This window comes from Narcine bancroftii, chromosome 6 (assembly GCF_036971445.1).
Source record: "Narcine bancroftii isolate sNarBan1 chromosome 6, sNarBan1.hap1, whole genome shotgun sequence".
NCBI lineage: Eukaryota > Metazoa > Chordata > Chondrichthyes > Torpediniformes > Narcinidae > Narcine > Narcine bancroftii.
In genome coordinates this window covers 124,792,175-124,814,773 of record NC_091474.1, presented here as the reverse complement: position 1 = coordinate 124,814,773, position 22,599 = coordinate 124,792,175, and the positions used below count along the sequence as shown (strand labels likewise).

General features: G+C 44.0%; 1 protein-coding gene across 3 annotated transcripts in view; it reads left to right on the top strand.

Moving 5' to 3' along the window:
- hmgcll1 (3-hydroxymethyl-3-methylglutaryl-CoA lyase like 1) overlaps positions 1 to 22,599 on the top strand; it is a 133,446-nt gene that overhangs the window by 23,897 nt on the left and 86,950 nt on the right. For all 3 annotated transcript variants that reach the window (XM_069888249.1, XM_069888248.1, XM_069888247.1), the window contains exons 6-7: positions 12,233 to 12,296; positions 19,069 to 19,257. In XM_069888249.1, the coding sequence (XP_069744350.1) occupies positions 12,233 to 12,296; positions 19,069 to 19,257 (253 nt within the window). The remainder of the gene's footprint in view (positions 1 to 12,232; positions 12,297 to 19,068; positions 19,258 to 22,599) is intronic.

Here is a 22,599-nt window from a genome sequence, read left to right as displayed (position 1 = left end):
CTGATTTATCCGAAATTGGATTCTTCGAAATCCTCAATGACCCGAAATTCTAATTTTTTTTTCGGATAAATGAAGATATCCAAAACAAATCAGAAATTCTCATTTGTCCAAAGCCAAACTCACCGGGGAATCTCAGGGCTCCTGGGCAGCACCCGGCAACAGCAGACCTCGGGGTCATGGGGGCAGAAGCACCGGGCCTCAGGCTCCTGGGCAGGAGCGGAGCCTTGGTGGGGAAGGGTCGGTATTCGGCATTTTTTTTTGGTTAGAATTAAACATTATTTTAATGCATAAAAAGCCTTCCCATGTTGTTTGTTGTTATTTAAACACTGATACAAGTGATTTGCTGTCGCTACTGGGCTATTTTTTTTAAAAAATGACCAGTTTTCCATATAAACCGTTCATCCAAAATGGAGCCGGTCCCGACCATTTCAGATAATCAGAGTGTATTGTATTATTATGTGACAACTTGGAACCTTGACCTTGACTGACTTCAGTAAGCTTGGCCATTTTGCTTCCCTTTCCTGCATCAGGCAAATTATGAAAGCCTTTAACGTCAAGGCAACTGGTCTTATTTTATCTGAAGTAATAAGGTAGAGATGGCATTAATTTTAAATGTTATGACTAGATATCCAGGAGGCTTGGAGCAATTCATCATGCTTGAGTTTTTAAAATGAACCCATCCCATAACGTGAGCCAAAGCCGATTACATTAGGACCATAGAAAATTACAGCACTAAAAAACAAGCCCTTCAGCCCTATCAGTCTACGCCAAACAATTATTCTGCCTCGTCCCACTGACCTGCACCCATTCCATATCCCGTCAATCCAACCTTTTCTTAAATGTTAAAATTGAGCCCGCATTTACCACCTCAGATGGCAGCTTGTTCCCCCTAAACTTTTCCCCTTCCACCCTTAACCCATGTCCTCTGGTTTGTATCTCACCTACCCTCAGTGGAAAAAGCCCACCTACATTTACTCTGTCTATACCCATCATAATTTTGTAAACCTATATCAAATCTCCACTCATTCTTCGGCACTCCAGGGAATAAAGTCCTAACCTGTTTAACCTGTTCACGTCCCGGCACCTGGTAAATCTTCTCTGCGCTCTTTCAATTTTATTGATATCTTTCCTGTAGATCGCAATACTGCAAATTTGGCTTCACCAATGTCTCAAACAACTTCACCATAACATCCCAGTTCCAATGCGAAATAGTTGGATTTATGAAGGTTGGTGTGCCAAAAGTTCTCTTTATACCCTATTGACCTGCGATGCCACTTTCAGGGAGTTGTATGTTTCCAGATCCTTCTGATCCACCACACTCCTCGATGCCCTTCTATTCACTATGCATGTCCTTCCTTGGTTTGTCCTTCGAAAATGCAACATCTCACACTTGTATGTATTAAATTCCATCTGCCATTTTACAGCCCATTTTTCCACCAGGTCCAGATCTCTCTGCAAGCTTTGAAAGCTTTCCTCGCTGTCCACAAAACCTCCAATCATTGCATCATCTATAAACTTGCTGATCCAATGTATCAATTAGATCATTGATATAGATGGCAAACTGTGGTCCCAGCACTGATCCCTGAGCACACCACTAGGCACAGACCTCCATTCAGAGAGGCGCCACCACTACTCTCTGGCTTCTCCCATCTAATCCTACATCACCATAAAAACTGAGCGACTGAACCTTCCTGACTAACCTCCCATGTGAGGCCTTGTCAAAGGCCTTACTAAAGTCCATGTAGACAACAGCCATAGCCTTTCCTTCATCTACTTTCCTGGTAACCTCCTTGAAATACTTTATAAGCTTTGTTAAACACAACTAACCACACAAAATGTCAGGTGGACTATCCATAATCAATCCCTGACTATCCAAATATTTATACAGTATATCAGATTTCTTAGAACACCATCCAATAACTTAGCTACTACTGATGTCAGGCTCCCTGGCCTTTAATTTTCTGGGATATTTTAGATTCTTCTTTGAACACCATATCAACATGAGCTACACTACAATCCTCAAGCACCTTGCCCATGGCTAAGAACATTTTAAATGTTTCTGTACTATCCTCTCTCAAGGACTGAGGGAATATCTTGTCCGGCCCTAGGGATTTATCCACTTTGCTTTAAGACAGCAAGCATGTCCTCCTCTTTAATCTATCGGTTCCATGACCTCACTGCATGTTTGCCTCACTTCCCAAGACTCTGTACCAGTTTCCAGAGCAAATGCAGATGCAAAAAACCTCCTCCATCTCTTCTGACTCCATACATAGCCAACCAATCTGATCTTCAAGATGACACATTTTCTCCTTTACCATCCTTTTGCTCTTGATATACCTTAGGATTTTCCTTCACATTGACTGCCAAAGCAACCTTATGTCTTCTTTTAGTCTCATGATTTCCTTCTTAAGATTTTTCCTGCATCTTTATACTCCTCAAGTAACTCATTTGCTCCATGTGGCCTATACCTGTTATACACCTCTCTCTTCTTCTTAACCAGATCCCCAATATCCCTCAAAAGCTAAGGTTCCTTATTCCTTTTATCCTGAAAGGAGCATACTAACTCTGTACTCTCTCTAAACAAAGGCCTTCCACTTACCGAGCGCATCCTTACTAGAAATTAACCTTGACCAATCCACGCTCTCTCAATCCTCACTCTTGGCCTTACTCCAATTTAGAATTTCATCCCAAGGACAAGACATATCCTTATCCATAATTATCTTGAAACTAGTGGCATGTCTTCCCCTACACGTACATCTGTCCTGTTTTATTCCATAATAGGAAATCCAGTATTGCCCCCTCTCGAGATGGCAACTCGATATATTGATTTAGAAAACGTTACTGTGAAAACACAGAAATGTTGGAGGAACTTGGTAGGTCTCACAGCAGCCATTGAAAGTAAAGATATCCCGCAGAACCAACGTTTCATGCCTCAGCCTTTCTTCAAGGTTTGAAGGAGGGCTCAGGCCCAAAACATTGGTTTGTATCTTAGCCTCCTATGGACGCTGCAAGACCTGCTGAGTTACTCCAGCATTTTTGTATTTTCACAGCAGTGATAGCATCTGCAGCTTTCGTGTTTCACTTAGAAAACTTTCCCGAATATACTTGACAAACCCTAAACCATCCCACTCTATGGGAGTCTCAGTGGGAAATTAATAGCCCCAACTGTCACAGCTTTGTTTCCTGAAGCTCTGTGCTATCTCCCTGCTGATCTGCGCCTCCAATTCTCACGGAGTATTGGCCAGTCTATAATACAACCCCATTAATTTTGTATTTCTCAGCTCTACCCATATCGCCTCAGTAGACGAGCCTTCTGGTGAGTTCTGTCTAAGCGCAACTGCGATATTTTCCCTGACAAGCAACACCACCTCCCCTTTCATACGCTCTCTCCTCCCCCTCCACCCCGCACCGTTCTATCGTATCTATTGGAACAAAAGCCTGGAATATCGAGCTGCCAGTCCTGCCCCTCCTGCAACCAAGTTTCACTCATGGCCACAATGTCATAATTCCACGTGTCAACCCACGCTCGAAGCTCGTCTGCCTTTCCTACAATACTCCTTGCATTAAAATAGATGCACCTGAGAATATTTCCATCATGTACAGCCCGTTGACCTCTGCTTTTACATGCAGTCTTCACATCATCTCTTTCCTCCTCCAATAATCTATCTGATCTGGCACTCTGTTTTCCACCACCCCCAGCCCTGCAAATCTAGTTTAAACCCACTGTAACAACACTAGCAAACCTTCCTGCAAGTATACTAGTACCCCTCCAGTTCAAATGCAAACTGCCCCGTTGGAACTGGTCCCATCTTCCCTAGAAGAAACCCAATGATCCAGAAACCTGAAGCCTTCCCTTCTGCACCATGTCTTCAGCCATGTGTTACACTACATTATCCTCCTATTTCTAACCTCACTAGCACGTGGCACAGATGGCAATCCTGAGATCACAACCCTGGAGATCCTGTCCTTCACCCCTCACCCTCTGAACTACCATTGCACGACCTCATCACCCATCCTACCTACATTATGAACCATGACATCTAGCTGCTCACTCTCCCTCCTGAGAATGCAGTGAACACGATCTGAGATATCTCGGACTCTTGCACCAGGGAGGCAACGTACTGTCTGGGATACTCGATCTCTTCCACAGAACCTCTTATCTGTTCCCTTCGCCATTGAACACCCTGTCATGACAGCTCACCTCTTCTCCTCCTTCCCTTTCTCAGCCACAGGGCTAGACTCCATCCCAGAGACATGATCACTGTCCCTGGTAATTCATCCCTCAATTATTTGAGGAGAACGGCTACAGGAGTACCATTATATTATCCAACAATCTCAACAGAGCAAAAAAGGTAGTGGCGGTTCTTCGTTGCAGTGGGAAGAGAGGAGTCATTTTTAAAGCATTGCCATACCTTGATGAAGGGCTCAGGCCTGATATGTTGGTTATATCACTTTGCACCCTGAAGAAGCTGTGGGACCTGGTGAGTTTGTGTAGTAACTACAATGGCAATATGGAGGAGAAAATCTGTAGAACAGTCGTTCTGAACCATTTTCTCTCCGCTCACATCCCACTTTACATAATCCCTACGCCATCGGTGCTCTGTGATTAGTAAGGGTTTGCTTAAGGTGGGATTAATTAAGAGTGAGATCTGACAGCATACAACAAATGCTGTTATTTCAAACTTGTAATGCTTTATTTTTGGAACTCCTATTAGTAATGCCTGCTGCAATAAGGCATATTATGGAAACATATTAATCCCAACAACAGGACATGAAAAATTATTAGATTAAATCAAAATCTTACAGACCAACTTCCAGATGAGCGTTATGAAGTGTTGTCAAAGAATGAGAAAAGATTTGTTTCAATACACCAAATTTCCCACTGAAGGGAAAGTTGAGAATCACTGCTCTAGACCAATTGTTACTGAAATATTTTGCTCGAGAAAAATTGTCATTGGCCCATTTCCTTTGGAGTAATGAAACCGAACACATAATGAGTCAATTAGGGATGATTAAAACAGAGGTTTTCAAACTTTTTCTTTTCACCCACATACCACCTTAAGCAAACCCATACAAATCACAGAGCACCTACAGCATAGGGAATACTTAAAGTGGTATGTGAGTGGAAAGAAAAATATTGAGAACCACTGGTATGGAGGGAATGAGACTGGGGATGGTTGGGGAGTGCACATGGTGGTGTGGGATCAATTGAATCTGTGACTTGTGGAGAGCAGTGAAGATTTGGAGTTCATCACTAGTGAATTTTCTCCAAATCCAGAAACCTAAAGACAAAGTTTTCTCAATGAACTCCCCTGCAGTACTGAGGGAGTGCTACACTATAATTGAAGTCTCAACATCTGTCTGTAACTTCTTTTAGAAAAAATTAGCAGGAGTGCCCACCCAGCGTTCTTAGTAAAAGTTATCGTTCAGTAAACACCTCGAGAGCAGATTATCTGGCTGCATGTCTGTTTTTGGGAGCCCATGCCAGTGAATTTATTTCCTATTTTCCATTCAATGGTAATTCATTGCTTATAAAACACTTCTAAAACAAAGATAATACAGCCTTTCTATGTTTTCATCCTTGAACTTGGACCAAATCATTAATATGTCTATCTTGGCAAATACCGCCTTGAGACTTCATCTGACTTCACACATTGTACACAAGAGGTTTATTGTCCAATATAATTCTGGGTATTGCATACATAAGCACATTTGAACTTCCTCCTAAAAATACAAAGAGCTTTAGGATTTTAAGTTGCACAAGAATAACTGTTGACTTTGTTTAGAGGTCAGTTTAATTAAGAGTGAGATCTGACAGCATACAACAAATGCTGTCATTCCAAACTTGTAATGCTTTATTTTTGGAACTCCTATTAGTAATGCCTGCTGCAATAAGGCATGTTATGGAAACATATTAATCCCAACAACAGGACATGAAAAATTATTAGATTAAATCAAAATCTTACAGACCAACTTCCAGATGAGCGTTATGAAATGTTGTCAAAGAATGAGAAAAGGTTTGTTTCAATACACCAAATTTCCCACTGAATTCTCAAGCCATTCTCAATGGCAACCCCACAGGCTCTCTGGGGACCATGGCACATTGAAGGAAAAGCCTTGTTTTCTTTTCACCTCACGTGTCATAAATATTCTTAAATGTTTTTTTTACTATGTAGTCGGTAGGAGAGAAGTACAGAAGAATCCAAAACTTGACTGCTTCATAGGGAAGCAGGGGGCCATAAACTTTGAGCAGAGTCCTGGTGGAGGGGGGGGGGGTGGTGAGATTGGCTGGTCTAGCCTCCTGAGAAATGAATACAAAATAAACAGAAGTGATTTCACAGAGATACACCATGGTAACAGAACCTTCCGACCCATGAGCTCACGCCAACCAATTACAATTTTTACCAACCATTTATAAAAATATTTCATTGAATGCTTTCTTGCTTCTGATCTTAAAACAAAACATTCTCTGCAGTTTGCAGGTCATTAAACCCAGGCATTGCATAGTTATCTCTTTAATTTTAAACTCAGCCACCCAAATGATAACATACCCTTGTTATATCAACAAATCTAAAGAGATTATGAATGAGCTAAGTCATTATTGAGTTTTCCCAGCCATGATCTATCCACCAAACCTTGGTGATCTGGATGGAGTTTTATCTACAATTATTACTCTGTCTAATAATGTACAGTTTGTTAATATGTGGTAGATGTTTATGTCCGTTTTGTCTCTCGGGAAATATCATTCCTGTGTGAGACAATTTGTAATCTGACCAAAAGTATTTAAAGAAATGCCTGTGCTAATGAAGCATTTTAAATAAACATTGCAGCTAAGTACCAGGAAGACATTAAATAAACAAATCCGGACTTGACCTTTAAGACGTGTACACATTTTTGATCATTTGATGTTATTTATAAAAAAAGAATTGCTTCTCTTCGTTGTAATTTTGAAATCATGTATGGTATATAATTATGTGAGTTACATTGTAAGGAACATTTATCTTTTATAATTTTGAGCTGACATTAAATAAAGAATTTAAGGTTTAAACCAATATGTGCAGTTTAAAGTTAATCATATTTTTATACAAGCTGAACATTATAGGGTCAAAACTATTGTTACTGATGATTTTCATTTTAATTTTGGCTGTACTGAGATTTTTAATCGTGCATTTATTTTTGGAGTATGGATGTTGCTGGGGCTAACATTGATTTGCTGGTCCCTAATTCCCCTTGCGAAGCTGGTTCCTGCCTGGCTGCAGCCCTGCTGCTCGAGGGACCTCCTCGTCTCTGTTCTGAGAGGTGATGAGGGGAATAGTGGCGTCCTTCCAAGTCACGATGTTGCACACCTGGGAGAAGAATCTGAGTCGGGGTTGTCCCGTGTGTCTGCTTCCAGACATCGTAGCTTTGGAGCTATTTCGGAGCAGCAGTGGGACATTTTGTCACTGATGCCCACTGCAATTTTGTGGATTAAGAGTGTAATTAAATGTCATGGTATTATAAAAATCCTGTGGAGATCAATCCCGATGTCATTATAGAAATAGTTATAGAACCTTCAGTCTTTTGTGGATGTGAAGTTGGTCTATCACTTGTATGCTGCGTTAGATTCTACCTGCTGTATAATACCAGATTCTACATAGTTGTTACCTTTTCACGGGCGAAAGGGGCTTTAAGTGACATTGATGTTGTAGATAAGCATGAAATGCAGAAAAATGCTGGAGAAACTTAATAGGTCATGCTGCGTCAGTAGTGGGCAAATGGTAACCAACGTTTTGGGCCTGGGTCCTTTGTCAAGGTATGAGCAAAAAGCAGGAAGCACTGCTCTGTAGGCTCCTAGTGCCTGCCTGTCTGACAGCCCCATGCAGTTTTGAACCAACTCTAGAATAGCCAAGCTCTCCTTTGCAGGGTCTTGCTGCATGGCCGTCCCAATGCCCAGTAGAATGATCTTGCAGCAGTCCTACTGCCAACGCCAAACAGCCCAGTTCAGGTTTAAACCCCCTGTAGAATGGGGTCAATGGAGGTTTTTGCATTGATGTCTGTGCCCAAGATGACGGTGCCTATGGACAGCACCCCCAATCTTTGAGGGCTGCAGGCTCCAAGGAAGCCGCAGGTTGGTGCAGGCCACTATAGCGGAAGAACACTGCCCCCTTCCTCCCACATTAGAAGGAGAAGCCTGGGAGAAGGCCCTCCAGAGTAGAAGACCACAACAGCAGGCCAGGGACAAGCTTGGAGGCTGAAGGCCTCACAACAGACCATGGGCAGTTGGTGGCTGAGTTCTGAGAACCAAGTCGTGGGTCCAGGAATTGTGAGGATGCCCTGTTAAGCAGAGACCGGGGTCCGGACAGCTTCGCAATATTTTGGGGGTTTGGAACTAGGGGGTCACAACTTAGGAGGTGTGGCTTGGTTGCCTTGAGCTCGGATTCACTGCTGGACTTGGCAGGAGGCTGTGAGGCTATGGAGGCGCAGGAGGCAGCAACATGGGAGGAGATGTCTGGATCCATGGACCCTCGATGTTTCCAAGAAGATGCACGTTTGCTTCTCTTTCTTGTTGTGATAATGGCGCTGGTCCAGAGGTGTCTCTTTGTGTGCCTCTACAGGCCAAACAAAGGAACAATTGTGTATTTTTGTGTACAAAATAATAAACAATATCTTCAATTTTGTTCTTGACTCTATAAAATAATCATGACATGATTCTCACAAATGATGCTCCATACACAGGCATGTTACCGTCTGCAGACATTGTAGGCCCACAAGATCATTGATGCTCCACATTAAAGTAAATCGCTACATTTAGTTAGAATCAAGGAGAAATGGGCCTTTTTTTTAAAAAAAAGGCTTAGCTTTCAGAAATGATGAGTGGAAGGAGTGATCAGTAGAATGTGCCACATGCTGGAATCTGGGATAGGATTTTTGGTTGTTGAGTATGTTGGTCTCAATGAACATAGCACCAAGTTCCCTTGCAGAAAATGTACATGATTCACATAAATTTGAGATGAATGCTGCTGGAGATGCGATGGAGGTCAAAAATGCCTGATTTGCTGGGCATTTTTGTGTTTCTATTGCTGAGTTTGGCTTTCTTCACCAAAGACCCTAACATTTTCCTGCCTTGAAATTTCCTTCTTTGACTTTCTTTTGTTTGAGGAACTGGCAGGAACAGCAGATAACCCCATTAATTGCCAGGGCTTCAAAAGACCGCGTGAGTAACTTGTAGTCTTTTGCCCTCCTGAATTAGGCGTAAAATTGATCATCTTAGGCCGCTGATCACTGCCGTTGAAAGGTGTTTTGGAATACCTTGTTCAACTCGTCACACTAGAAAAGAGGCCTTGTCAGTTCCTTTACTGAGGAGAAGGCTTTGTAATAATGGCTGGATAGGCTAATTCATTGGGTGAGTTCGTTGGACATTTGATTTGCTCAAAGTTTATGTTTTGCCTCACAACGTTCCAGAATGTAATCGACCAAACTATAAAAGCAAACAGAAAAACAAGAAAATATTTTCCAAAAATATACAATTTAAACAGATCCTGAGTATCGTTTCCAAAAGACATCATAATTTGAAGGCTGGACCCTTCTGAATTGTGATTACGTATTGTTAGGTCTGCTTTGTTCATGAATGAGTGAGTCAGACACCAGACTGAGTCGAAATCAAGGTTCTTTGTTCTTTATTACCGGATTGTAACACTTGCAACTAACAGTGTTAGTTGGAGAATCCGGTAATAAAGAACAAAGAACCTTGATTTCGACTCAGTCTGGTGTCTGACTCACTCATTCATGAACAAAGCAGACCTAACAGTATCCAGAAAATACTTTTAAATATGATTAAAATGGATGCACAGGGGTTCTGCTACACGTTGAAATGATTTCAGAAATCCAAGTAATTAGTCTTGCATTTGATTAATTATGCCGAACTCAAGTAGAAAGATTTAATTTGTCCTCCCAGGATCCACAGGCAACCCTTATCCTGAATAACATGGAAAATGTGAGAAATAGACAATAAGCCAGACGACAGCTCACACCAGGTGAATATTTCTTTCTTTACAACTGATAAGACGGTCCTGATTGAAGGTTTTCACCAATGATCACTTCTGTCTCCATCAGCCACGTAGGGAGGAATTTATCAGGGAGGCGCACTGGCCCGGCTGGTGGAGATCCAGCTTTGATCTTGACCTCGAATGCTGTGTAGGTAGAAACCTGTGACTTTCATCTGGGAGCTCCAGTTTTACCCTACAAGGATAATGATCCCTTTTGGGTTAGGTCAGTGGTAGTAGTTTTTTTGGGAAGGGGCATCCGAGGCGCTCTAGTATTTGCCAAAGCCCTTTCCTGCTCACGGTGTCGAAGGCTTTGGTGAGGTCAACAAAGGTGATGTAGAGTCCTTTGTTTGGTTCTCTGCACTTTTCTTGGAGCTGTCTGAGGGCAAAGACCATGTCAGTAGTTCCACTGTTTGTGCGAAAGCCGCACTGTGATTCTGGGAGAACATTTTCGGCGACACTAGGTATTATTCTATTTAGGAGAATCCTAGCGAAGATTTTGCCTGCAATGGAGAGCAGCGAGATTCCCCTGTAGTTTGAGCAGTCTGATTTCTCGCCTTTGTTTTTGTACAGGGTGATGATGATGGCATCACGAAGGTCCTGAGGCAGCTTTCCTTGGTCCCAGCAGAGCTTGAAAAACTCATGCAGTTTGGCATGCAGAGTTTTGCCGCCAGCCTTCCAGACCTCTAGGGGGATTCCATCCATACCTGCTGCTTTGCCACTTTGCCACAAAGTTCCTCAACATGGTTATCCAACTGCACGAAAACCAACAAGGTCGGGTCAGATACAGCAATGAGCTCTCTGAACCCTTCTCCATTAACAATGGTGTGAAGCAAGGCTGCGTTCTCGCACCAACCCCCTTTTCAATCTTCTTCAGCATGATGCTGAAACAAGCCATGAAAGACCTCAACAATGAAGACGCTGTTTACATCCGGTACCGCACGGAAGGCAGTCTCTTCAATCTGAGGCGCCTGCAAGCTCACACCAAGACACAAGAGCAATTTGTCCGTGAACTACTCTTTGCAGACGATGCCACTTTAGTTGCCCATTCAGAGCCAGCTCTTCAGCGCTTGACGTCCTGTTTTACGGAAACTGCCAAAATGTTTGGCCTGGAAGTCAGCCTGAAGAAAACTGAGGTCCTCCATCAGCCAGCTCCCCACCATGACTACCAGCCCCCCCACATCTCCATCGGGCACACAAAACTCAAAACGGTCAAGCAGTTTACCTATCTCGGCTGCACCATTTCATTGGATGCAAGGATCGACAACGAGATAGACAACAGACTCGCCAAGGCAAATAGCGCCTTTGGAAGACTACACAAAAGAGTCTGGAAAAACAACCAACTGAAAAACCTCACAAAGATTAGCATATACAGAGCCGTTGTCATACCCACACTCCTGTTCAGCTCCGAATCATGGGTCCTCTACCGGCATCACCTACGGCTCCTAGAACGCTTCCACCAGCGTTGTCTCCGCTCCATCCTCAACATTCATTGGAGCAACTTCATTACCAGCATCGAAGTACTCGAGATGGCAGAGGTCGAGAGCATCGAATCCACGCTGCTGAAGATCCAACTGCGCTGGGTAGGTCACGTCTCCAGAATGGAGGACCATTGCTTCCCAGGATCGTGTTATATGGCGAGCTCTCCACTGGCCACCGTGACAGAGGTGCACCAAAGAAAAGGTACAAGGACTGCCTAAAGAAATCTCTTGGTGCCTGCCACATTGACCACCGCCAGAGGGCTGATATTGCCTCAAACCATGCATCTTGGCACCTCACAGTTCGACGGGCAGCAACCTCCTTTGAAGAAGACCGCAGAGCCCACCTCACTGACAAAAGACAAAGGAGGATAAACCCAACACCCAACCCCAACCAACCAGTTTTCCACTGCAATTGCTGCAACCATGTCTGCCTGTCCCGCATCGGACTTGTCAGCCACCAACGAGTCTGCAGCTGACGTGGACATTACCCCTCCATAAATCTTCGTCCGCGAAGCCAAGCCAAAGAAAGAAAGAGTGGTAGTAGTAGTCGAATCCGGGGAGTGTAGATGAGAGTATGGGATTCTTGCAGGACAAGTGAAAATGGATGGTTAATATTTCCGTGCTGTACTACTCCATGACTGTAATTTCTATTCAGACTGCTACAAAATTTCTATTTGTCTGATTTTAGTAAGGCAAGCAATTCAAAACGTGTTTTTGCTTCAACCACAGGTACGTGTCTTGTGCTATCGGGTGCCCTTATGAAGGAACTATTGCCCCAACCAAGGTAGCAGAGGTAAGTCGTGCCAGCAGTGCCACACTAATGATGTTTTCCTGTGAGCCTCGCACGTGAAAAATTAGATTTGAACAAGTGTAAACTATTTGAGGGGAAAAAAATGCTCGTCCTCTTTCTGCTGGAATGACTTTTCTTCATAGACCTGTTAATGATATCAGTCATAAGAGCTCAAGGGAAGTTTCAAAGCTTTTGTTATTTCTGTGTGACTTCACCATTATATTTCCATGAGTGTGTTAAGGCATGCAGAAAATCCAATTGTGGCCCACTAAGTTACTACGGTTTTATCCGCGGAGACCTCAAGGCATCGACAGCACGTTATAGAGAGAGGGATATTCAGCACTGAAGCAGGCCCCTCAGCCCACTGAACATCAGGCGCCCATGTTGCCATTAATTCCAGTTGAACACAGTTTATTCTCCCTCCCCACCATTTAATCAGTTCCCTACAGATTCCACCATTCACCTACAAAATGGGAAAAACTTACAGTGGCCAATTAACCTGTCAATCTGCGCATCCAGTGGGGTGTGGGAGGAAGTAGCAAGTCACAGCACCTTGAGCGGAACGTTGGGAGAAAGTGCAGATCTGGGAAGCAGGGTGGCTGGAGGTGAGGTCACAGTGTCTGTGGCATCTTTGCCTCATGTAGACTGGAGTTACTTCTATTTACCTCTTCTTGTAATGCCCACTTGTCAACGTGTCCATGTCTTATGGCCACAAGCTGAGCTGTTTTGATGTTGCATCAGAATTATGGGGCCTTACTTAAGCTGCAGAGTGCAAGCAATTGGCTGCATGCCATCCACGTCTACAAAAGGTGTTGTCCTTTACCAAAGGATGAAGGGTTGTTTTTATATATGGGAGGTCTGCTAAATGTTGGCTGTCTGGAAGGTGGTCTGCTACAGGTCTGTCTTCCCCATTACTTTCTAGTCATGGAATCACAGAATGATGAAAGATCACTTGCAAGCTACAGAGAGGCAACCTGGACTCTGTTAGCAATATAGTCAGTTAACCTGAAACATTTCAAGACTGCTCCAACTATTTATTAACCTGATGTGTGCCTTTCACCTTTTCGAAAATATTCTTGATCTTGGAGACTTCTCTCAGAAAACTTTTTACTGCTCTGTTCATTTCTGGATAGTTTGTCTGTGATTGTGGAGGTATAGCACATTATATTCTGCCTGGATAGTTTACCACGGTTCAGCTGATGGCCAGAAAATACATGTGGCATGGATTACGGAAACAGGTCAGTGGGTGGGTGAAGGTGTGCACGCAGTGCCAAACAACCAAGGTACTGTGGCACACCAAGACCCCACCTCAGCACTTCGAGTCCGCAGAATAAAGGTTCAACCACATCCACGTGGACATGGTAGGACCCTTCCCAGGGTTTCTGCTACCTGTTCATGATGATTGACCACTTCACCAGGTGGCCAGAAACAGTCCCGCTGGCAGACATGTCCACAACCTCATGCGCCAGGGCCCTCATCTCATCCTGGGTGCATGGTTTGGGTTACCATCCCACATCACATCTGACAGAGGGTCACAGTTCACCTCAAGACTGTGGTCTGATCTTGCCAGCCTGTGAGGTGCCCAGCTACATCACACAACAGCTTACCACCCACAGTCTAATAGGTTGGTGGAGCACTTCCACAGGCACCTCAAAACCATGCTAATGATCAGACTCCAAGGACCCAACTGGGTAGATGGGCCACCATGGGAGCTGTTGGGGATCTGCATGGCTCCCAAGGAGGATCTCAACAACTCTTCAGCTGAACTTGTCTATGGAGCTCCACTGGTGATCCCAAGAGAATATGTACCATCCCCAGGCACATAGTAGGATGACTCGCCAGTGTTCCACAGCAGGCTAAGGGAATAAGAGACGGAAACCTGGCCCTGATTCCACCTTCCAGGCACGAACACGTGAGGTCCGAAATACCCAAAGACCTGCAGCACTGTGAGTATGTTTATATTCACAGGGGTCCACATCATCCATCACTTCAGAGGCCACACGAGGGTCCCTTCCGTGTCATTCACAACAACGGGACCATGTTCGAGGCAGATGAAGGCTTTCACCAAAGACAGGCTGAAGCCGGCACACCTGGACCAGGCATGCCCGGTCGAGACACCAGAACCACGCTGAAGAGGCAGGCCACTGAAGGCTGCAGAGACTTTGCCTCCAGGCACCAAGGACAATGACAATACCGCTGGTTCTAGGGGGGAGGGTTCATGTGGCGGACTGCCACCGCAGCGATCCAGCCAGCGCTCTGGGCAGCGAGCACAGCCAAACGCCAGCAGCCTGCACAGTGGCACTGGCCCCAAATGGTGAACCAGCAGGTGAACGGCAAGGGCAGCTTAAAGGCCAGCAACCCCAAAATGACGCTGGCCTTGCTGCGCAGCCAACAGACAGTGACAGCACACGAGGAAGAAGGGCATTGTTATGCAGGACAGTACCCACGCGCAGGAAATTCATTTTTGTTTTGCATGTTGTTATGTCAGCCAAGGTGGGCCACTGTGGGAACAGTACGTATAAAAGTCGGGCCTGAACCCTAATAAAACTCAGAGCTTAACCTGACTACACTTCAATTAGTAGAAGAACCGACTTGGGACAGTGTAATACTGGATCTCCTCTTAGGGAACGAGCTAGGTCAGGTATCAGACATAAATGCTGGAGATCCAATTGGGTCTAGTGATCATAATTCTGTTAGTTTTAAGGTAGTTTTAGGGAAGAGCAAGGAGGGGCCTAAAGTTGAGGTTCTGGATTGGAGAAGAGCAAATTTTGAAGGAATAAGAAGGGATTTGGGGAGTATTGAGTGGGACAGGATATTTTCAGGTGAAGGTGTAAATGAAAAATGGAGGATATTCAAAAAAGAAATTTTGAGGGTACAGAGTAGTTATGTCCCAGTGAGGATCAAAGGAAAGGCTGGAAGTCATAGGGAGGCTTGGTTTTCGAGGAATATTTGAAATTTGGTTAGGAGAAAAAGGGAGGTGTACAAGAGGTATAAAGAACAGGGAGCTGACAATTTGAAGGAGGACTACAAGGAGTGTAGAAGGAATCTTAAGAAAGAAATTAGAAAGGCCAAAAAAAGGCACAAAGAGGCTTTGGCAGACAGAGTAAAAATAAATCCAAAGGGTTTCTATAAGTACATTAAAAGTAAAAGATTATTGAGGGATAAAATTGGACCCCTTGTAGATAGTGAGGGTAGGCTTAGTGAGAAATCAGAGGAAATGGGGGAAATTTTGAATGATTTCTTTGCCTCGGTATTCACTAGGGAAAAAGATATTGAACCAGTTGAGGTAAAGAAAAATAGTGGGGAGGTAATGAAGCATATAAGGATAACCGAGGAGGTAGTGATGGCTGTGTTGAAAAAGATAAAGGTGAATAAATCTCCGGGACCGGACAAAATATTCCCAAGGACTCTCAGGGAGGCTAGTGTACAGATAGTGGGGCCATTAACAGAGATATTTAGGATGTCACTGGCCACGGGGGTAGTGCCAAAGGATTGGAGGGTGGCGCATGGTTCCGCTGTTTAAGAAAGAGTCTAAATGTAAACCTGGGAATTATAGGCCGGTGAGTCTGACATCTTTGGTGGGCAAGTTGATGGAAAGTGTTCTGAGGGATGGTATTTACAAATATTTGGAGGTACAGGGATTGATAGGGAGTAATCAGCATGGTTTTGTCAGGGGTAGATCATGCTTGACAAACCTGATTGAGTTTTTCGAGGGGGTTACAAAAAAGGTTGATGAAGGGAAAGCTGTGGATGTGGTCTATTTAGACTTTAGTAAAGCTTTTAACAAAGTTCCCCACAGGAGGTTAGGAAGAAAGGTGGAGGCATTAGGTATAAATGAGGAGGTAGTGAAATGGATTCAGCAATGGTTGGATGGGAGGTGTCAGAGAGTAGTGGTAGAAAATTGTTTGTCCAATTGGAGGCTGGTGACTAGTGGAGTTCCTCAGGGATCGGTCCTCGGTCCACTATTGTTTGTTATATATATTAACGATCTGGAAGTAGGGGTGGAGAATTGGATAAGCAAGTTTGCGGAGGATACAAAGATTGGTGGTGTTGTGGACAGTGAGGAAGATTACCGTAGATTAAAAGGTGATTTAGGAAGGCTGGAGGTGTGGGCTGAGAAATGGCTGATGGAATTTAATACAGATAAGTGTGAGGTGTTACATTTTGGAAAGGCAAATCTAAATAGGTCATATGCATTAAATGGTAGGCTCTTGAGATGTGCAGAGCAACAAAGGGATTTAGGAGTTGTGGTAAATAGTACCCTCAAGGCTGATACTCAGGTAGATGGTGTGGTGAAGAAGGCATTTGGAATGTTGGCCTTCATAAATCGGAGTATTGAATTCAAGAGTAGGGAGGTTTTGATGAAATTGTACAAGGCATTGGTGAGGCCAAATTTGGAGTACTGTGTACAGTTTTGGTCACCAAATTATAGGAAAGATATAAACAAAATAGAGAAAGTGCAGAGAAGGTTCATAAGAATGTTGACAGCATTTCAAGGTTTGAGTTACAGGGAAAGGTTGTGCAGACTGGGGCTTTTTTCTCTGGAACGTATAAGATTGAGAGGGGACTTGATAGAGGTGTTTAAGATTTTAAAAGGGACAGACAGAGTAAACGTGGATAGGCTTTTTCAGTTAAGAGTGGGGGAGATTCAAACTAGAGGGCATGATTTAAGATTGAAGGGGGAAAATTATAAGGGGAACATGAGGGGAAATTTCTTTACGCAAAGGGTGGTGGGGATGTGGAATGAGCTTCCGACAGACGTGGTCGAGGCGGGATCATTGGTTACATTTAAGGAAAGACTGGATCGTTACATGGATAGGAGAGGACTGGAGGGGTATGGACCGGGTGCTGGTCAGTGGGACTAGGAGGGTGGGGATTTGTTACGGCATGGACTAGTAGGGCCGAACTGGCCTGTTCTGTGCTGTAAGTGGTTATATGGTTATATGGTGTGATTGTCTTCTTTTGAATAGTGTGTGGCTACAAAACACTACTTATTGGTGTGCCAAAAAATATCTGTACTCAATGTACACATGTAAACAAATAAAGATCTGTAAATAGATAATGAATGTAAACAAATTGACTTTGTAATATAGAAAGAAAAAAATCAACAAATTCCAAAACTAAGAGTCCTTAAATGAGCCCCTGATTGAGTTTGTTGTTGAGGAGTCTGATGGTGGAGGGGGAGCAGCTGTTCCTGAACCTTGTGGTGCAAATCTTGTGGCACCTAGACCTCTTTCCTGATGGTAGCAGTGATGTGTGGATCCTTGACGATTGCTGCTCCTCTCCGAAGGCATCGTTCCCTGTAGATATTCTCAGTGGTGGGAAGGATTTTGCCTGTGATGTCCTGGTCTGTGTCCACTACCTTTTGAAGGGCTTTATGCTCAGGGGTATTGATATCCCCACACCAGACCGTGATGCAGCTGGTCGGCACACTTTCCACCACACATCTGTAGAAATTTGCCAAGGTTTCTCATGTCATAGCAAACTCCACAAACTCCTGAGGAAGAAGTGGTGCTCACATGCTTTCTTCACAATGCCGTTGGTGTGTTGGCTCCAAGAAAGATTCTCCAAGATAGTGACTCACAAGAACTTAAATTTGCTCACCCTTTTCCACCTCTAATGATCACTGGATAGTCCACCCCTGGTTTTCCCTTCCTCGTCAACAATCAGCTCCTTGGTTTTGACATTGAGTGGAAGGTTGTTGTTGGTGCACCATTCGGCCAAGTTTTCAAACTCCCTCCTGTATGTTGACTCATCACCTTCTTTATACAACCAGCTACCATGGTATCACTGGGAATTTGTAGATGGGGTTATTGTCGTACTAAGCCACACAGACATAGGTGTAAATTAAGTAGAGTGAGGGGCTAAGAATGAAGTCCTGTCTTGCTCCAGTACTGATGGAGATTGTGGAGGAGATGTTCTTACCAATCCTCACTGATTGTGGTCTGGAGGAGAGGAAATCCATGATCCAATTACACAGTGGGGTATCGAGTCCCAGGTCTTGGAGTTTGCCTGACAGTTTTGAAGGTGTTAAATGCCGAACTGTAGTCGATAAAGAGCATCCTGATGTGTTCATCTTTACTGTCCACTAAATCCTCCAATTTCTGGTGTCCTCTTGTCTGTCCCTCTCTCTTGCTCCTTCCAATCCAGCTCTTTGTTCCCTTTCTCATACTCGTCTTGTCCCCATTACACCCATTTTTGTTCCCTCCATCCCTAGTCCCATTCACTTGCTCTCCACCCATTTCACTCACAGGATCCCCTCCCCATCTGGTTCCATCTGTCCTTCACCTCCCTCTAATGGTTTCCTAATCACTGATCAGATACCAGGCCTGTGAGCCTCTGTGTCCCTCCTTTCCACCCTGCAGCAGTTGTTGGCACCCCTTTTTCCTCCCCTACCTGACTTCATCTGCCCATCATCCTGCACTGGCCCCTGCTGCACCTCTCCCCCTCTCTTTATACTGATGATCTTCCCTCTCCACTTCCAGCCCTGATGCAGGGTCTCAACCTGAACTGTCGGCAACTCCTTTTGCTCACTCCCTACCTTCCACGCAGGAGCTGCTCAGCCTGTGGAGCTCCTCCAGCACTTTGTTTTTGTACTCGAGATTCCAGCATCTGCTGCATTCTCTTATGTCTTTGATGGCGAGCTGTTTGGATCGATGATATTAATCTGTAGCCACTTCACTTAACACCTGATGGATTCCTATTCGCTTTCCTGGGACTTTATCGCTTAGTTTTGCTGAATACCATGTTATTTACTCATTCTTTGTTTTTATAGGTTGCAAGAAGAATGTACAACATGGGATGCTATGAAATCTCATTGGGAGACACCACTGGAATAGGGACCCCTGGGGACATGAAGGAAATGCTTCAAGTGGTGATGAAGGAAATTCCGAAAAGTGCACTGGCAGTTCATTGCCATGACACCTATGGTCAGGCTCTGGCTAACGTCTATGTGGCTTTGCAGGTAAGCCTCAGGTTAGATTTGTCATCATGCCCACTGGAGATTGGATCAAAATATAACATCAGGAGCTGCAGGGGAAGGCATGATTTAGATGTGATAATCTTTCAATGGATTTGAAATGGATTTCTCATTTGTAAGGTGATGCTATTTTGACTGAACTTTTTCTCTGTCATGCTATATATTTCACTTTTGCACCACGTTAGTCTTAAGTATGAGCTGACTTGCCTGGATAGCACAGCTTTTCAATGTATCGAATTGAATTGTTCATGGTCATGTGGACAGAGACATGAGGAGAAGCTTAACTTTTTGTGCCACCCTTAGGCAACTCACAAAGATTTATTTTAGGCATACAGCATGGTAACCGGCTATTTTGACACACGAGTCCATGCCGCCAAATTTTCAGCCCTGGTACGTTTCGAATGGCGGGAGGAAACCGGAGCTCCCGGGGAAAACCCACACAGATATGGGGAGAATGGGTCAACTCCTTGCAGACAGTGTGGAATTCAAACACTGGTCCTGATTGCTGGCACTGTAAAGGCGTGGCGCTAACCGCTTCGCCAACCGTGCTGCTCAGTCTGGCATAATCTTGGGTCCCCAGAAAAGTATCACAAAAAAATGATAACAAGGAGAGGAACATTAAACTTTAATATAACAGAGCAATCAAATTTAAAATTTCAGTTATGAGCAGTGGCGTCATCCCAATGGGAATCCAATAGATGTTGCTCCAGGTATGATGCCAAGACCGTCCTGGCTCCCATCTGCTCCTCTCTATTTGATGTCTCATCTCGGTACACAGGATCACAATGAAGGTGAATTTATTGTGTACGCATCAGTACCATGGAGAGATGCACCAAAATTCTTACTCACATACCAAAGGAGATAATAAATATAAAAGATAGTGGGATGTATAAAGGAAAGGGGATGATTCAACATTCAGGGGGTGATTGAAAACTTGGCCAAATGGTGCACCAACAACAAACTTCCACTCCATGTCACCAAGGAGCTGATGGTTGATTTCATCAGGGGAAAACTAGAGATGTACGATCCAGTGAACATTGAGGGATGCGAGGTGGGAGAGGGTGAGTAAGTTCTTGGGAGGCACTCTCTTGGAGGATCTTTCCTGGACCCCAAACACTAATGGCATCATGAAGAAAGGACGTCAGCGCCTCCACTTCCTCAGGAGTTTGCAGATGTTTGGTATGACATCAGAAATTCTGGCAAATTTTTACAGATATGTGGTATCCAATACCCCTGGACACAGCCCAGGACATCTCAGGCAAAACCCTTCCCACTCTCAAGAACATCTGCAGGGAACGCTGCCATTTGGAGAGCAGCAGAAATCATCAAGGATCCACAACACCCAGCACGCGCTCTATTCTCACTGCTGCCATCAGGGAAGAGGTATAGGTGCCACAAGACTCACACCACCAGGTTCAAGAACAGCTGCTACCCCTTCACCTTCTGACTCCTCAGCAAAGACTTAATCAGATACTCACTTAAAGACTCTTACTTGTGCATTTTATTGATTATTTCTAATTTTCTCTGTATTGCGCAGTCAGTTTGTTTACATTTGTTACTTGTTTACAGTTCTTTGTATTCACATGTGTACGCTGTGTACAGTTTTTTTTGCACTACGAATAAGTGGTAAATCTGCCTCTCCTGCAGAAAAAATTATCTCAGGGTTGTATGTGATGTCATGTATGTACTCTGACAATAAATCTGAAATGATCAGAGTCGCAGTTAGTACTAGAAATAACCGCGCAGACAGGTCTTTTTAAGGTGTCAGAGTGGTTCGGTTTGGATAGTAAGGGGAGATTCAAGATCCAGAGAGGCATTAGGAAAGAAAATGTTCTTAAACATAGAGCAGTCTGTACATTCTGCTCGAAGGAAGAGGTGAGAAAGGTTTATGACCAGGGCTCCTTTATGATGTTCGCTGCATTCTTGAGACAGCTTCTCACGTAGACATTATCAATGGATGGGAGATCAGAGCATGTGATGAACCTAACTTCTGGAGCTTTTGGCATTCCCGGGTGCTCAAATGGCCAAGCCAGACTGTGATGCCATGCGTCAGTATAGTTTCCACAGTGCACCTGTAGAAGTTTCATGACATTAAATAATTCAATTCAATGAAATTTAATACATGTTGTGGTTCACATAAGATCTATTGGAGAGGACTGAAGAGGATTATTGGGGACAGGATTTAGAAGCATATAAAGAAGCCTAGTCAACTCAGGAATAGTCATCATGGCTTTGTGCAGGGCAGCCGTGCTCCACGAGCCTATTTGAGGTTTTTGAGGAAGTCACAAAAGAAATTGATGAAGGTTGGGCAGTAGATGTGGTGTATATGGATTTTACAAGGCCCCCTATGGGAAATACATTCATATCGTGATGTGGCATGGGATCCATAGAACCATAGAACATTGCAGCACAGAAAAACAGGCCATTCAACCTTTCTGGTCTGTGCTGACCAATAAAACTAGCTAGTCCCACTGACTTGCTCTCATCCCATAACCCTCCAGACCTCTCCTATCCATGTATTTATCCAATTTAATTATAAAACTCCAGATTGAATCTGCATTCACCTCATCAGATGGAAGCTCATTCCATAATCCTACCACTCCTAAGTGAAAAACTTTCCACCAATGTTCCACTTATACCTCTCCCCTTTCAGCCTAAAGCAATGCCTTCTTGTATTTATCTCTCCCAATCTAAGTGGAAACATCCTACTCACATCTCTCCTCATTCTGCTTCATTCCAAGGACTATAGTCCTAACCTGTTTAATATTTTCCTGATTACTCAACTCCTGAAGACCTGGCCACATCTTAGTAAATCTTCTCCACACTTTTTCAATCTTGTTGATATCTTGCTGGGCAACCAGAACTGCACACAATATTCTAAGTGTGGTCTCACCAATGACTTGGAACCTTGGCTGTGTGGAATCAGAATTGGCTTGCCTGAATGAAACAGGGAGTAGTAATGGATAGAACGTCTGCCTAGAGGTTAGCAACTAGTTAGTGAAGTTCCACAGGGATCTATTCTGGAACCCCTACCCTTTGTGATCTTTATAAATGACCTGGATTAAGAAGTCGAGGGAGGGTCAGCAAGTTTGCAGATGACATGAAGATTGGAGGTGTTGTGGATAGAGTAGGTCTTCATAGGTTACAACAGGATATAGGCATGATGCAGGGTTGGTCAGAAAGGTAGCAGATGGATTCAATCTGGATAAATGTGAAATGATGCATTTTGGAAGGTAGAACAAAGATGGAGTATGTGGTTAATGGCAGGATTCTTAACAGTATGGAACAGAGACCTTGAGGTCCAAACCCATAGATTTCTCATAGGTT